At 36.1% G+C, this 15483-nt stretch overlaps 3 protein-coding genes across 3 annotated transcripts; all 3 read right to left on the bottom strand.

Moving 5' to 3' along the window:
- Positions 1–4487: 4487 nt before the first annotated feature.
- On the bottom strand, positions 4488–5453 carry LOC141283821 (trace amine-associated receptor 13c-like). The gene has a single exon (XM_073817142.1). It carries the CDS (start codon positions 5451–5453, stop codon positions 4488–4490), a length of 966 nt encoding a protein of 321 aa, XP_073673243.1.
- Positions 5454–9336: 3883 nt separating this feature from the next.
- On the bottom strand, positions 9337–10323 carry LOC141283815 (trace amine-associated receptor 13c-like). Its single transcript, XM_073817138.1, has one exon. It carries the CDS (start codon positions 10321–10323, stop codon positions 9337–9339), a length of 987 nt encoding a protein of 328 aa, XP_073673239.1.
- Positions 10324–11879: 1556 nt separating this feature from the next.
- Positions 11880–12866, bottom strand: LOC141283812 (trace amine-associated receptor 13c-like). The gene has a single exon (XM_073817135.1). It carries the CDS (start codon positions 12864–12866, stop codon positions 11880–11882), a length of 987 nt encoding a protein of 328 aa, XP_073673236.1.
- Positions 12867–15483: the final 2617 nt, after the last annotated feature.

Here is a 15483-nt window from a genome sequence, read left to right as displayed (position 1 = left end):
GCTGCCGTAATGGCCGAAGCAGGCGGAGTATTATCAGAAATGAGTTCCCAGCTAGTTTAGCATTTGCACCATAGACTGTAAAAAAAGATGGACAACGCGTTTCCGCTTCTTTCCACTATAGAAAAGTGAAGCCAAAACAGCTCAATATGGCCGCTACCATCTTGGGGGAAGTTACGTCATTTGGAGCCAGAGCATGCGCAGTAGAGGTTCGTTTGGAGCCAGAGCATGCGCAGTAGTGTCGTGAGGCGGAGCCGCGGTGTCAAAGTCCCGCCCAAACTCCCGCAGACCCTATCGCATGATCACAATCATGACACCACACCCCGTTTTTATAGCATCAAATAACTACTTAAAAGCAAACTTATTAGAAAAACGAACACCTGAGCATGAATCAGCATTATAAGAACTACCTCACACGATGGAAATCACCTTTGGAAAAAAATTATTTGCCATGTAATTCGATTATTTAGTTTGGCTCACGTCCCATTAGATTACATGGAGAGGGCGGGGTTTCTGACCTATACTGCAGCCAGCCACCGGGGGGCGATCGAAAACTTTTGGCTTCACTTTTCAGGACACCTACGGCACGCTTGATTTGCACATGTGCTGCGTGGTATTACTGCTCCTGGTTCAGCCTTATTACGGCAGCAAACTTCCTTGACTATTACGCTGGAATGGGAGTGTAGTTCCTAATGATATCAGCCTAGAAAATTGAAGCTTTGCATTTCCACCAGTCTTAGCACACGATACAACTACAGAAGAGTCAAGTTTTAAATAGGACAAATATCGAAACTCGTTGGTCATTTTTAAAGGCGATGCTATTGGTCTAATAGGATTCAATGATCTATGCTAAGCTATGCTAAAAGTGATATCGCCAGAACAGGAGAACGGCTGAATGGATTTCAAAGCGGTAAAGCTCAACTTATTGACTCGGGGGGAGTTGGAGAATGAGCCTATTTCCAAAAAAAAGTGGAGTGTTCCTTTAATGATTAAGATGTAGCGTTAACGCAATACCTGCAAAAGTGTTTACAGCCCTCAACTGCATATGAGTAAAGACTATAACACTCACATTTATGTACTTCAATATAAGGACAGGGTAATTTATGTTAACCGATCACTTTTTTGCTCTTGTTCAATCAGCTATGCCTCAGTAAACACATCGCGTTCGTATCTCTCTCAGTACTCTACCCTGCCAGTACATATAAAGATAAATCAAAGTGACATTAAGTTTACTAACCATTCAGACACATCCAGTATAATCCTTAATTGCCGAACTTCTTTGCGGGTGTCATCTTGTTTCGGTTTCAACTCCGGTTTTTAAATTAAATTTTAAATGGATGGGGTTGTACTGTGTCTTCAAAGCCCCCCCCCCAGTGCCATTTTCCCCAAACTATACAACTATACCCCCAAACGTTGTCTAGGCAACACCCAGTGTGCTATGTAATGACACGCCCCACAGAACTGAGGGGTGGGGTGAGCAGAGGTTCATATCATTTAAAGGGCCAGGTACTGATATCGAACAGAGAACAGAGGCATTTTTACCAGGTAAAATGAGTGTTTTTTTACACTACCATAGAGAATTTTTAATTGAAGTATATTACAAACTTTTCACTTGGACCCTAATGCATCATATTAACTTGTGAAAATGGAAAATGGGCATCTGATGACCCCTTTAAGAACACAAAAGTAGGCACAACGTGTCTGATTACTCTGAGAGCTACGCCCGCTGGAGGGAAATTTAATGGCAACAGTAAACATTCATCATTTAACCATGTCAAAGGATTATTTAACCACCCTAAAAAAGAGAAGATATATTGAGAAATTAAATTTTATTGGTCTAGTGCACTTTCTCCTTACCTTCCTTTTGTTGGAGAAATGATCCAACTGAATGGCCCAACGTGAAACACCCTGATATCTACAACTATTTGTGTCCTTAAACACTTGTTTTTTGGGTCGACAGCTTATAAAAATGTAGTTATGTGTTTTTAGCTTGTTTACCATACACATTGTCACATAGCAGCTTTTAGACATTGTTCTGTTTTTTTGTTGTAAGTCAGAAATGACAAGGAGTCAGCTTCCCGCAATACAGAGTCAATGGAGAGCGTTGGCCTAAATGTCTCTATTCTTGAGGAATCAGAACAACTTATTGACTCAAGACTGTAAATCTAACACAAAACTTTTCAAAACAAAATAAATAGGTAATACGGAAATGGGTTTGGTCAAGTCATTATTGAACAATGATCAATTTGAAATTGTATTTCCAGTTTGGAATTATTACTTTCTTAACATACTTTTTAAAGACTTTTCGATCGCGGACATGTCAATTAAATAATTATTGTATTTTGTGTACTGTTAATAAATAACAGTTATTTATTTAACATTGCCAGGGGACAACTGTACGTCGAAACTACATTTCCCATGATTCTTTGTAGCCGCTCAAAATAATAAAATACACAAATGACGCCAAATTTGAGCGCACCCTACAATGGACATTCAAGTACTTATTCGCAGGAGATTTAAATAAAAATATATAACTTTCAAAACAAAAACTCTGTAATAGATGACAATCTGCAGTGTTTTGGAGCGATGAGCAGAGTTGGGTCACGGTCACGTGATATCTGTTATTTTTCCCATCTGTTATTAAAGGGCACTTCAATTTATTATATATTTTTTACAGAGATGCCTTGAGTGGATTTCACTTTTTATTCCAGATACCAAACCTTGAAATTAATATATTTAAAGGATTATAATTTTAGTGTGAAAACACCCAAAGTCATGAGATTTGAATGCGATTCAAAGGAGAATTTAACTTTTGGTCCACCGAGCGCCTCCGAGTGGAGAGAGACATTAATCAAACAGACTGGAAATATTTCACTCGCTTCAGTTCACTGATGTTTGTGGCAGATAAGGAAGAGATGGCGCCCTCTGCTAGGTTGGAGCTACTGGTGAAAATTTGTCTCTTGAAGTGGTGTGTCACGCTGTGTGCCATTAATTCCTCGAGGAAATTATATTTTTAAGTATTATACACAATTACGTCAGAATTAACATTTATATACTGATACTAATACTATTTTATACCATGCTATTAGCATGTATTACACTAAGAAGACACTGTTTCTTACAAATTGTTTTTGAGGCCAAATATCAAAATATTCTTGTAATATTTGTTGGCTAAACACAATAAATCCACACTTGTAGACTTTTAGACGTTTTGTAACTTCAAAACTATGTTTTTGAGGCCAAATATAATAATATTTTTGTAATATTAGTTGGCTAAACATAATAAATCCACACTAGTATACTTTTAGACAATAGGTAACTTCAAAACTGTTTTTCAGGCCAAATATCATCATATTTTTATAATATTTGTTGGCTAAACACAATAAATTCACACTAGTATACTTTTAGACATTATGTAAATTCAAAACTATGTTTCTGAGGCCAAATATAATATTTTTTTTGTCATTTTTGTTGGCTAAACACAATAAATCAATGATAGTATACTTTTAGACATTATGCAACTTCAAAACTATGTTTCTGAGGCCAAATATCATCATATTTTTGTAATATTTGTTGGCTAAACACAATAAATCCACACTAGTATACTTTTAGACATTATGTAAACTCAAAACTATGTTTCTGAGGCCAAATATCATCATATTTATTGTAATTATTGTTGGCTAAACAAACTAAATAAAGAAATCCACACTAGTATACTTTTAGACTATAGGTAACTTCAAAGTTATGTTTCTGAGGCCAAATATCATCATATTTTTGTAATATTTGTTGGCTAAACAATAAATTCACACTAGTATACTTTTAGACATTATGCAACTTCAAAACTATGTTTCTGAGGCCAAATATCATCATATTTATTGTAATTATTGTTGGCTAAACAAACAAAATAAAGAAATCCACACTAGTATACTTTTAGACATTATGTAGCTTCAAAACTATGTTTCTGAGGCCAATTATCATCATATTTTTGTATTATTTGTTGGTTAAACACAATAAATCCACTCTAGTATACTTTTAGACAATGCATAACTGTATTAAAAAGTGGATTTTAGAAGAGGAAAGCATATTTATTTATAAATGTCAGGTTAAGGCAATTGCCACATATGTTTTATATGTTATAATTTTAAACAACTGATCAATTTCAATACTTGTTGGTCAAAACAATGCCTTATGCATGTTGTTACTTTTTACACTTTTGCTTTTCCGTCCATAGGTTTGTTTCATGATTGATTTGCTCTTCAACATTTCTGTTTATTACAAACAAAACAATTGTGATATGCAAATACCACATGGAAAAGGAAATTCCCTCCGCTATCGTTGTTCTACAGTATACTGTCATGATTGGAAAAATATCCATGTCTTCACAGTCAAGTGTAATATATGACAAAATAAAATTATGCCGAAAAAGCATTTGCCTATAGGCAAAGATCAGGGACAAAATGAGTAAATATTCTGTTTTTATATTTGGTGAGTTACAGCACATTCATCAGGGATGAGTTTTTATTAAACACTTTAAATGTGAAAATTAATTTTAAGCTTTTCTGAAACCAGGGATAGAATAAAGCATAAATGATAGGGTTAATAGTAGAGTTCAGGAAGAAAACCATTACAGTAACATCTCTGACATTAAACAAATCATCATCACTGTATGGAATCACTAAAGAGCAAATATAATACGGCAGCAAACACAAGAGAAACACAAAAACCAGAATCCCCAGCAGGATTGCAGCTTTTCGCTCTGATTTGTCACTGACTCTGTTTTTGACCTGAAGGGCTCTTATAGCAGTCACGTGTTTCTTAGCAATGACAAAAACATGAGTGTATAATATTATAATGAGTGTACAAGGCATAAGAAACACAATTATGAGATCAATAAATGATGAAACCCCATCTATAATAGCAATGCATATTCCTGGACATGTGACATCAGTGAAGTTCCCATTAACAAAAAGAAGAGTAAAGTTATAAAAGAGTGAGAACAACCAGTTAAATAAAGTTGCAATGCAGATCACAGTGGGTGAGATTTTCTCGGAATAAACAAAAGGAGAACTTAAAGCTAAAAACCGATCAACTGCTATTAAAGCCACAGTGTGAACAGACACGCTTGTTGCCTGAAAATTCACAATTTTTAAAGCCGAGCACATGATGGGTCCAGAAATCCAACATGATTCAATAACCCAAGACAAATGCAGTGGCATCACAAAAACTCCAACCAGGAGATCAGACACAGCCAGAGAGAGGATGAGGATGTTAGCAGGTGTGTGGAGCTGCTTGAAGTGACTAACAGAGATGATGACCAGCAGGTTTCCACACACGGTCAGAAGAGACACAGCTGCTGCGGCCACATACAGAATCACATAGACAGATAAAGAAACAGATCTCTCTGGACACGAATATTCCTGACAGACATCAGTTTGATTTACTGCTGTTAGATTCATTGTGAAGAATTTGGAAGAATCATCCAAACATTGTTCCATGTGATTCCCGAAGACACTGTTTGTATCTGCTCCACTGAAACACAATCTTCACTCTTTGAGGTTCAACAATAAAGACGAGCTTCAACTCACACTGCTTTTTATACACTTGACATGTTGACTCTTTCCAAGACTGGCAGCATCAAGGGAGAAGAACATACAGCTGGGAGATCAACTGATTTGTATGTTGTATGTATTTTTCTGTTTAGGAAACATGCTACATTCACATATTTGTTTCTCCGAAAAACAATGCTACAGATATTCTACTTTAAAATGTGTGTTCTGTGACAGAATGTTTGTTTTTGTTTTGGTCTGTGTGATTCCGCCTACTGCCTGTTTACCCAACAGTATTTCAACAGCTCAGGTTGGCAGTTGGTGGAAAGCATAGCTAACTTCAGCACTGGAAGCCAGCAAACAAACTGGGTCAGAGCTTACAGATTTGATTCTGTCATTCCTAAAAAGACTCAGCCTCCATCGAAAAAGCTCTATGACCAGAGAAATACTAAAACATCAATAAATCATCTCATCAACTCACGGCTCGTTCCTGTTGCATGTCCTCAATCTGGCAACCCGCATGGGCATCGATTCTGAGGAGAAAGGGACTGGAGAAACAATTCTCCAACATTTTGAATTTGGACAGCAGTACCCATTTTAACCGCTAGCTATCAATAGTTTGGAGTGTTTTCACAACGCATCACCAATCGGCCATATTGGCAGCACAGAACAAATACAATGCCACTGAACCGAACAAAAACTCATATTTTGCTGATTATTGCTGCTGAAAATGGCCAATTATTGTCATGTTTTGGGCTGTACTAATCGGTCGGACGGAAAAACATTTGGAGTACTATAGACTCAGAGGAACTAAAACATTTGTGGTTGGCCAAACCGAACCAGGATTTCAAGGGCAAGAATCTGGACAACATTTGTGTTTGTTCTTATTATTCCCTGTCAGGTAGGTGAACTATTAGGCTAATATCTTAATTAATACTTATCGTATCTTACCCACCTATTAACTTTAGTTTGTCAAAATATTGCGTCTTTTCTTGCTTACTAAGTCCTCCTCGATATGATTTAGCAGCTTCCACACGTTTTTCTGTACTTAAACAGCATATAAATGAGCAGAACAACGTATTCAGTAGTACTTTAACCATGAAATTAATGCTGTTGTTTACATCTGAGTATCATCAATATGGCTGCGCATCCGGGTAACTGACCAAATCGTGACGTAAGTGCAAACTCTCTATATACTGCACCTTTATATGGGATATGAGGCCAAGGATTCCTAAAAGGAGAGAAGCAACCAGTAATGTAGGGTGATTAGTATTTGCGAGCTGTTTTGTTAGTCTGCTGGTAGTAATTGTGTAGTAATTGTTTCACCAATCTACACTAATTACTTGGTCGTGCGCCACTACTTTAGTCACGAAAAACTAAAGGCCAATATATACTTTGGTTTTTACGTGTACATTAGGGTCCGCATATACAATGTGCGTGACACAAATGTTGTCACTAGAATAGTATGTGCATACTGTATGAGCACTCTTCGATTTTTTTTTAACCACGCATGCTATCTATGTGCAGGTCACACATTCGCACTGACTTGGTTTTGCACTAACCAATTGTTCCACAAGGTGGCAACACTGGTCCAGGCCATTGTTTCACAGTAGAAAATGAAACTTAAAAGACAAAACAAAAACAAAATAGTGGAGACTGCAGCATACTATTCTGGTGATGAAATTTGAGTCAGGCACACGCATAAAAACCGAAGCATACTTTGGGTTTAACTGCACATGCTTGAGAAACAGTGTGCACAGGAAAATTTAAGATTTTAGATTCCCTTTGGTTTGATTTATTTTAGAAACTTATGATTATATTAAGTCGGCTCTTTAATGAGTAGGTTGATTTGACCCATGTTGTCAGTTTAAATGATTCTAATAAGTGAAATTTGAGTTCTTGAACATGATTGTGTGACTTAATTACTGAAATAAGCTGATGTCATTATGTTTAAGGCCTGCTTCATGACACTTGAAGTATGATACATGACATGTTAGACTACAACATTTGAGCACACAAAAAATCCATATGTAAGGTTTTCCTAATTTATTACGGTTTTATAATGGTATATAATGATTTACAGATGTCAGACTGGAGCTAGGGTCTCAGTATATTTTACCATTCTGCTATTGCAGCCTGTGTTAAATGAACTGTATGGGTGCAATAACTGAGAAAATATTGTCATCACCATCTTCAGTATTATTGTTGATGTTATTATTATTATTACTGTTATTATTGATACTTCTGTTACTGTCATCACAAAATATCATCGTTATCATCACTATCTTTAGTATCATTGTTGTTGTTACTTCGATTATTTCTATTTATGGTTATTTCTATTATTTCTAAACATGCTAATACTACTTATAACATTACTATTATTCATATTGTCATTTTTGCTCATTTTCATTTATTATCATTGCTGTTTTTGTTGTTGGTATTGTTTTTTGTTGTTGTTGTTTTTTCTGCGTTTACCATTTTGTATGTTTTTGCACTCCAAAAAAAAAAAAAAAACCTGAAAAAATATTCAACAGCTGTTTTGTAGCTTTATTTTGACATAATAATGTAGAAAAAAAAACATATTAGCCTCACTGCAAAAATGATTTTCCAAAGTTGTGAATAAAACAAAGATTATTGGAGTATGATTCATAAGAAAATACTTTTCTACTTAAATATGTTATGTTTAATCCAATGTTACCTGCCATTTCTTTGTAATTATTTCTGAGTGAAATTTTTTACACCCATTTTCCCCCAGTGTATATATAAAAACTACAAAAAAAAAAAAAAAAAAAAAAAAAAAAACAGAGGGGAAACTTTCTGTTTTTCATTCAGTGACTTAGAGCACATTCATCATGGATCAATTTATTCAACACTTTAAATGTGAAAATTACTTTTAAGCTTTCTGAAACCAGAGATAGAATAAGGCATAAATATTGGAATTAATAGTGGAGATCAAGAAGAAAAATATTACAGCAACATTTCTGACATGAAACCTGCTAGCAGTGTCATATGAACTCACTAAAGCACAAATATAATGTGGCAGTAAACACATGAGAAACACAAACACCAGGATCCCCAGCAGTATGGCATCTTTTCACTCTGATTTGTCACTGTAGGTTTATTTACATGTTTGCTCTTTCTAATAACAGCAGCATTAAGGGAGAAGAACATACAGCTTGGATATAAACTGTTCATCCACAAGAAAACAGCTTTAGAGAGTCACATTGAACTATTTTGCTTCCAAACAAATCTCTTCCATCTGAGATAGTTCTGATGGCCTTCATTAGACAAAGATGATCTTTGACCCCAGAAGGCTGTAATTACAGCATCTACCAGCAGAGGCCGACTGGGACACTAAACCAAACCTTCACCTTCAGCCAAAGTGTGTTTGTGAACATTATAACAAAAAACACAGGACAGCATCTATAGGCCGTCTGGTGTGTCTCTGGCTCTGAATTGGATTTAAAAATATTAAGTTTCAAGAAATTATACCTAATTATAACGTATTATGTGACAAGTACGAAAATGAACACATAACACAGAGTACATAACAGTGATACATTTAAACACATAAGGACTTCCTTACAGGTTTTGACATTTTATCATAGTATTAAAATAATTAAGACTGGAGGATATATCTCAATCTTAGTATATTTCAGTACTCTGCTATTGAAAAATGTCAACATAATTTAACAAAATAAATATTCAGTGACTATTTTTGTAGCCAGGACTCATGTTTTTTATGACAAAATAATGTATAACATAGACAAAGTTTATATAAAAATACATTCAGTTACAGCACATTCATCAGGGATGAGTCTTTATTTAACACTTTAAATGTGAAAATTAATTTTAAGCTTTTCTGAAACCAGGGATAGAATAAGGCATAAATGATGGGATTAATAGTAGAGTTCAGGAAGAAAAATATTACAGCAACATCTCTGACATAAAACAAGTCATTATTACTGTATGGAATCACTAAAGAGCAAATATAATATGGGAGTAAACACAAGAGAAACACAAAAACCAGAATCCCCAGCAGGATTGCAGCTTTTCGCTCTGATTTGTCACTGACTCTGTTTTTGGAGGATTGTGTGCTGTTGTGAACCTGAAGGGCTCTTATAGCAGTGGTATGTTTCTTAACAATGACAAAAACATGAATGTATAATATTATAATAACTGTACATGGCATAAGAAACACAACTATGAGATCAATAAATGATGAAACCCCATTTACAACATAAAAACATTCTCCTGGACATGTGGCATCAGTGAAGTTTCCATTAACGTAAAGAAGAGTGAACTTATAAATGAGCGAAAACAGCCAGTTAAATAAAGTTGCTATGCAGATCACAGTGGGTGAGATTTTCTCAGAGTAAAAAAAAGGAGAACTTAAAGCCAAAAACCGATCAACTGCTATCAAAGTCACAGTGTGGACAGACACGCTTGTTGCATGAAAAGTCACAAAATTGAAAACCCAACACATCACTGCTCCGGAAGTCCAACATGACTCAATCAACAAAGTCAAGTGCAATGGCATCACAAAAAGTCCAGTAAGGAGATCAGACACAGCCAGAGAGAGGATGAGGATGTTAGCAGGTGTGTGGAGCTGCTTGAAGTGACTAACAGAGATGATGACCAGCAGGTTTCCACACACGGTCAGAAGAGACACAGCTGCTGCGGCCACATACAGAATCACATAGACAGAGAAAGAAACAGATCTCTCTGGACATGAATATTCCTGACAGACATCGATTTGGTTCACTGCTGTTAGATTCATTGTGAAGTATTTGGAAGAATCATCCAAACAGAGTATCGTTCCATGTAACTCCCATCATATAGTGAAATATATGCACAGAGACCTCTGAAGACGCTGTTTGTATCTGCTCCACTGAATCTTCACTCCTGGAGGTTCCACAATAAAGATGAGCTTCATCTCACGCTGCTTTTTATACACTGGACATGTTAACTCTTTCAAAGACCGGCAGCATCAAGGGGAAAGAACATACAGCTGGGAGAAAAGTTCATTTAGAAAAGTGTCACAGAGCTCATACAAAAACATCTGAAATATAAAAATCAAAAACATTTAATCATGAATCCTCATATACATATAATCATCTCTGAATATACAGTACATTCCTTTGAATATACAGTAGTATGCAAAATGCTACACTTTGCTATAGAGTGTGTCAAAAAACTGTCTGAGGAACAAAAGGCGTTTGTGGCCAAACTGAACCATTATTTCCAGGACAAGAATCTTGACAACATTCGTGTTTGTTCTTATAATTTCCAGTCAACTAGGTGAAATATTAGGTTAATATCTTTATTAATACTGCTTGTATGTATTTTTACCACCTATTAACTTTAGTTTGTCAAAATATTGCGCCTTTCCTGCTCACTAAGTCCTTCTCTATAAGATTTAGCAGCTTCCACATGTTTTTTCTGTGGTTTAGACAGCATAAATTATCAGAACAATGTATTCAGCTGTACATTAACTGTGCAATCCATGCTGTTGTTTACATCCGAGTATCGCTAAGAATGCAGCGCATCCGAGTAACTGACCAAATTGTGACATAAGTGCAAACCCTCTATATAAAAACAGTTTTTTATACGTTAACCAGTTGTGATAATAGCAAACTTTGTATTTGAAGAACTTTTTGCGCACACTGTCAGGCAGGGTTTCCAGGTCTTGTTACAAAACCAGCCCAATTGGTACCAACTAGCCCAATTGCGTTTCAGGCGAAATGGCTGTTATTGGTCCATGGGGTCAAAACCTCATTCCAGGGGGTCGAAATTGCATTCGGGGGTGAGGGGGTTTGGCTTCAATCCATAGACTAAAAAATCAGCCTGCGGCAACATTATATACGTTGCATTCAAAGTGATGAACTGAGATTATGTGCAAGGCCTACTTTTGTTAGACTTGAAAGAGCTATTATCATTAAATGCTTACAAAACAACATGAAGTTGACTACAACCTTAAAATAACAACATATAAATGTGTTCATATATTATGTTTATTTTATTTTATCATACTTTTTAAAAACAATTAATTATAGAGAAACTAGCTGTCACATTGAGGAATTCTCTGCCTATTTTAGTACCCTGTTATTGAGATCAGCATGTGTTAAATGGACTGCATCTGTTTAATAATGGTAAAAATATTCAATAGCTGTTTTGTAGTCAAGATTTTAAAGGTTGTGTAAATTGTACTTCAAATGACAAAATAAAAAAAATAACTCCCCCACAATATTCTGGCATTTTTAATGACAAAATAATTTGGAAAAATGCAATGTACATATGAAAAATAAACAACAGAAACAACTTGCATTCGATTACTTAGAGCACATTCATCAGAGATGAGTCTTTATTAAACACTTTGAATGTGAAAATTAATTTTAAGCTTTTCTGAAACCAGGGATAGAATAAAGCATAAATGATGGGATTAATAGTAGAGTTCAGGAAGAAAAATATTACAGCAACATCTCTGACATAAAACAAGTCATTATTACTGTATGGAATCACTAAAGAGCAAATATAATATGGGAGTAAACACAAGAGAAACACAAAAACCAGAATCCCCAGCAGGATTGCAGCTTTTCGCTCTGATTTGTCACTGACTCTGTTTTTGGAGGATTGTGTGCTGTTGTGAACCTGAAGGGCTCTTATAGCAGTGGCATGTTTCTTAGCAATGACAAACACACGAATGTATAATAATATAATAAGTGTACACGGGATAAGAAACACAATTAGAAGATCAATGAGAGATGAAACTCCATCAACACTAGAAACACACACTCCTGGACATGTGACATCAGTGAAGTTTCCATTAACAAAAAGAAGAATGAAGTTATAAAAGAGGGAAAACAGCCAGTTAAATAAAGTTGCTATGCAGATCACAGTGGGTGAGATTTTCTCTGAGTAAACAAAAGGAGAACTTAAAGCCAAAAACCGATCAACTGCTATCAGAGCCACAGTGTGCACAGACACGCTCGTCGCCTGAAAATTTACAAATTTTAAAATCGAACACATCACTGCTCCAGAAGTCCAACACGACTCAATGAGCCAAGACAAGTAAACAGGCATCACAAAAACTCCAACCAGGAGATCAGACACAGCCAGAGAGAGGATGAGGATGTTAGCAGGTGTGTGGAGCTGCTTGAAGTGACTAACAGAGATGATGACCAGCAGGTTTCCACACACGGTCAGAAGAGACACAGCTGCTGCGGCCACATACAGAATCACATAGACAGAGAAAGAAACAGATCTCTCTGGACACGAATATTCCTGACAGACATAGGTTTGGTTCCCTGCTGTAAGATTCATTATGAAGTATTTGGAAGAATCATCCAAACAGAGTATCGTTCCATGTAACTCCCATCATATAGTGAAATATATGCACAGAGACCTCTGAAGACGCTGTTTGTATCTGCTCCACTGAATTTTCACTCCTGGAGGTTCCACAATAAAGATGAGCTTCATCTCACGCTGCTTTTTATACACTGGACATGTTGACTCTTTCAAAGACCGGCAGCATCAAGGGAGAAGAACATACAGCTGGGAGATCAGCTGATTTAGAAAAGTGTCACAGATCTCATGCCAAAACATTTAAAATGTAAAAATCAAAAACATCGCAAATACATATAATCATTTTTGAATATACTGCTGTTCTTCCTTTTGAATATAAAGTAGTATGCAAAATGCAATTTTACTACACTCTGCTATAGAGTGTTTTCACAACGCCAAAAATTGACGGCACAGAACGTGAACAATGCCAAACAATATTGCTGCTGAAAATGGTCAATTATTGTCATGTTTTGCAAACGTTTGGAGTACTGCCAAAAGTTTTAACAAATCAAAGAGAAGAGTGCAAAAAACTGTCTGAGGAACAAAAGGCATTTGTGGCTGGCCAAACTGAACCAGGATTTCCAGAGCAAGAATCTTATTCGTGTTTGTTCTTATCACTTTAGGTCAGGCACATACATATCTTTAACTTTAGTTAGTCAAAATATTGCGCCCTTTTCTGCTTACTAAGTCTATCCATGCAGCAATCCATGCTGTTGTTTATATCCAAGTATCACTAATATGGCCAAGCATCCGGGTAACTGACCAAATTGTGACATAAGTGCAAACCCTCTATATAAAAACAGTTTATTATGCTTTAATGAGTTGTGACAATGGCAAACTTTATACTCGAAGAACTTGATGTGCATGCTTTTTAGGCAGGGTTGCCAGGTCTTGTAACAAAACCAGTCCAACTGGTACCCAAAGCTAGCCCAATCACGTTTTTGGGGAAAATGTATAATTGTAGCAGTATAATTGTAGTTTCGCTGTAAATCCGCAGACTTGGCAACACTGGGGAGAGTAGAGCATGAGCTGGCAGACTGTCATGACTCTGGACTGTGGGTTCCCTCAGCCACCTGAGGTTGCTGTTCCCCTTGCACTGCACTCCCCTGATCGTTCACATCTGTCTTGTCATTAGCACTGATTACACTCACATCTGTTCACAATCATCTGGACTATAAGAACTCTCACTTTTCACTCCTGTTTCATGGCTGCATTGTCTTTTGTTTTGTCTGTATGATTTGTGTTCCTGATTCCTGGCCTTAGACCGTGTTCCCTGTTTTGTTAATTTTGTGTTCTTGTTTCTCACGTTTGTGCCGTGTTGGCCTTTTGTTTGTTTATTTTGTTATTATTTCATTAAACCACTTACCCCGCATTTGGACCCAGATCTCGTCCTTACTCTCCCGTGACACAGATGTGAGATTGTATGGAAATCCAAATGAAAATGGTTTGAATGTATTTTATTTAAATCCTCAGTCCAGGGTCCTACTTCAATAATATTAACGAAGATACAAGAATAAATTTATCCAACCTTATTGTTAAATGCAGAAGTAAGCCTATAAACTTCCGGTTCAATAGCTGCTATCGCAAAATAATGAGAAAAATAACAACGTGCAGTAAACGGTGAAACTGTTTGCAGAACAAACCAGTGTGTTCATAATTAAGACATACATTAAAATAATATGGTAAGACACAACAATTTGCAATATCAAGCAGCAAAAGGAGCTGTTTTGTACAGCTTAAAATAGCTGGACGCAGATGAGAGTGGAAGCCAGACCCATAGAATTTACTAAATGACTGCACACGCTCTTACAGTGTAAATAAGATGGATATATACTTGCCCATGTTAATCTGCAGAAACCTTGCGGGAGAACTTATAAATATATAAGCTAACATTAATATACAAAATGTACTAAACTATTAGTTAATGTGGCGTTTTAGTGTACAAACGCAGCTTATGACTCAGCTGTTTTAATGAATCCCTCCATCAAAATGACTGGAGTTGACAGTCTGAATGATTCTGAATTATTAAGATATCACTTTGGTTCACTGCTGTTAGATGCATGGTTGTTCTTCAGTATTTGGCTGAAACATCCAAACACAGTGTTGCTCTTTGTGCCTCCCTTCATGTAAGGATTCATGGATTCAAATGTGCAATTTCATCTGAAACAGTCTGCATTCACTCATGAAGTTTCCACAATAAAGATGTGCTACGACCCATGCTGCCTTTTATACACTTGAGATGTTGACTTTTTCTAAGACTAGCAGCATCAAGGGAGAAGAACTGGGAGATCAACTATTTTGGTTTATCCAGAAAAAGAGAGAGAAAGAGAGTGAGCAAGGGATGAATAGTGTCATATAAAACTGTTGCTGGCAAAAAATTTTTCTATATTTTTAAGTGCCTATCAATAGAGCATTTCTGCATTCAATCTATGCATATTACATTAAATCTGTTCTAAGTTTAGTAGAAAATTTAGCCAGATTGAGGAAACGCAACAAGAACAGCCCCAATTTATTTAAAGACGACAACAATCTTTGATTTATTGGCGTTTTTATATTCCTGTTCATATTATTTTTTAGATGGATGCTGAGGCTTTTT

The sequence above is a fragment of the Garra rufa genome, chromosome 13 (assembly GCF_049309525.1).
Source record: "Garra rufa chromosome 13, GarRuf1.0, whole genome shotgun sequence".
In the NCBI taxonomy this organism is placed as follows: domain Eukaryota; kingdom Metazoa; phylum Chordata; class Actinopteri; order Cypriniformes; family Cyprinidae; genus Garra; species Garra rufa.
Note: the sequence above shows the minus strand (reverse complement) of the source record. Positions and strands in the feature narration are given on the sequence as shown.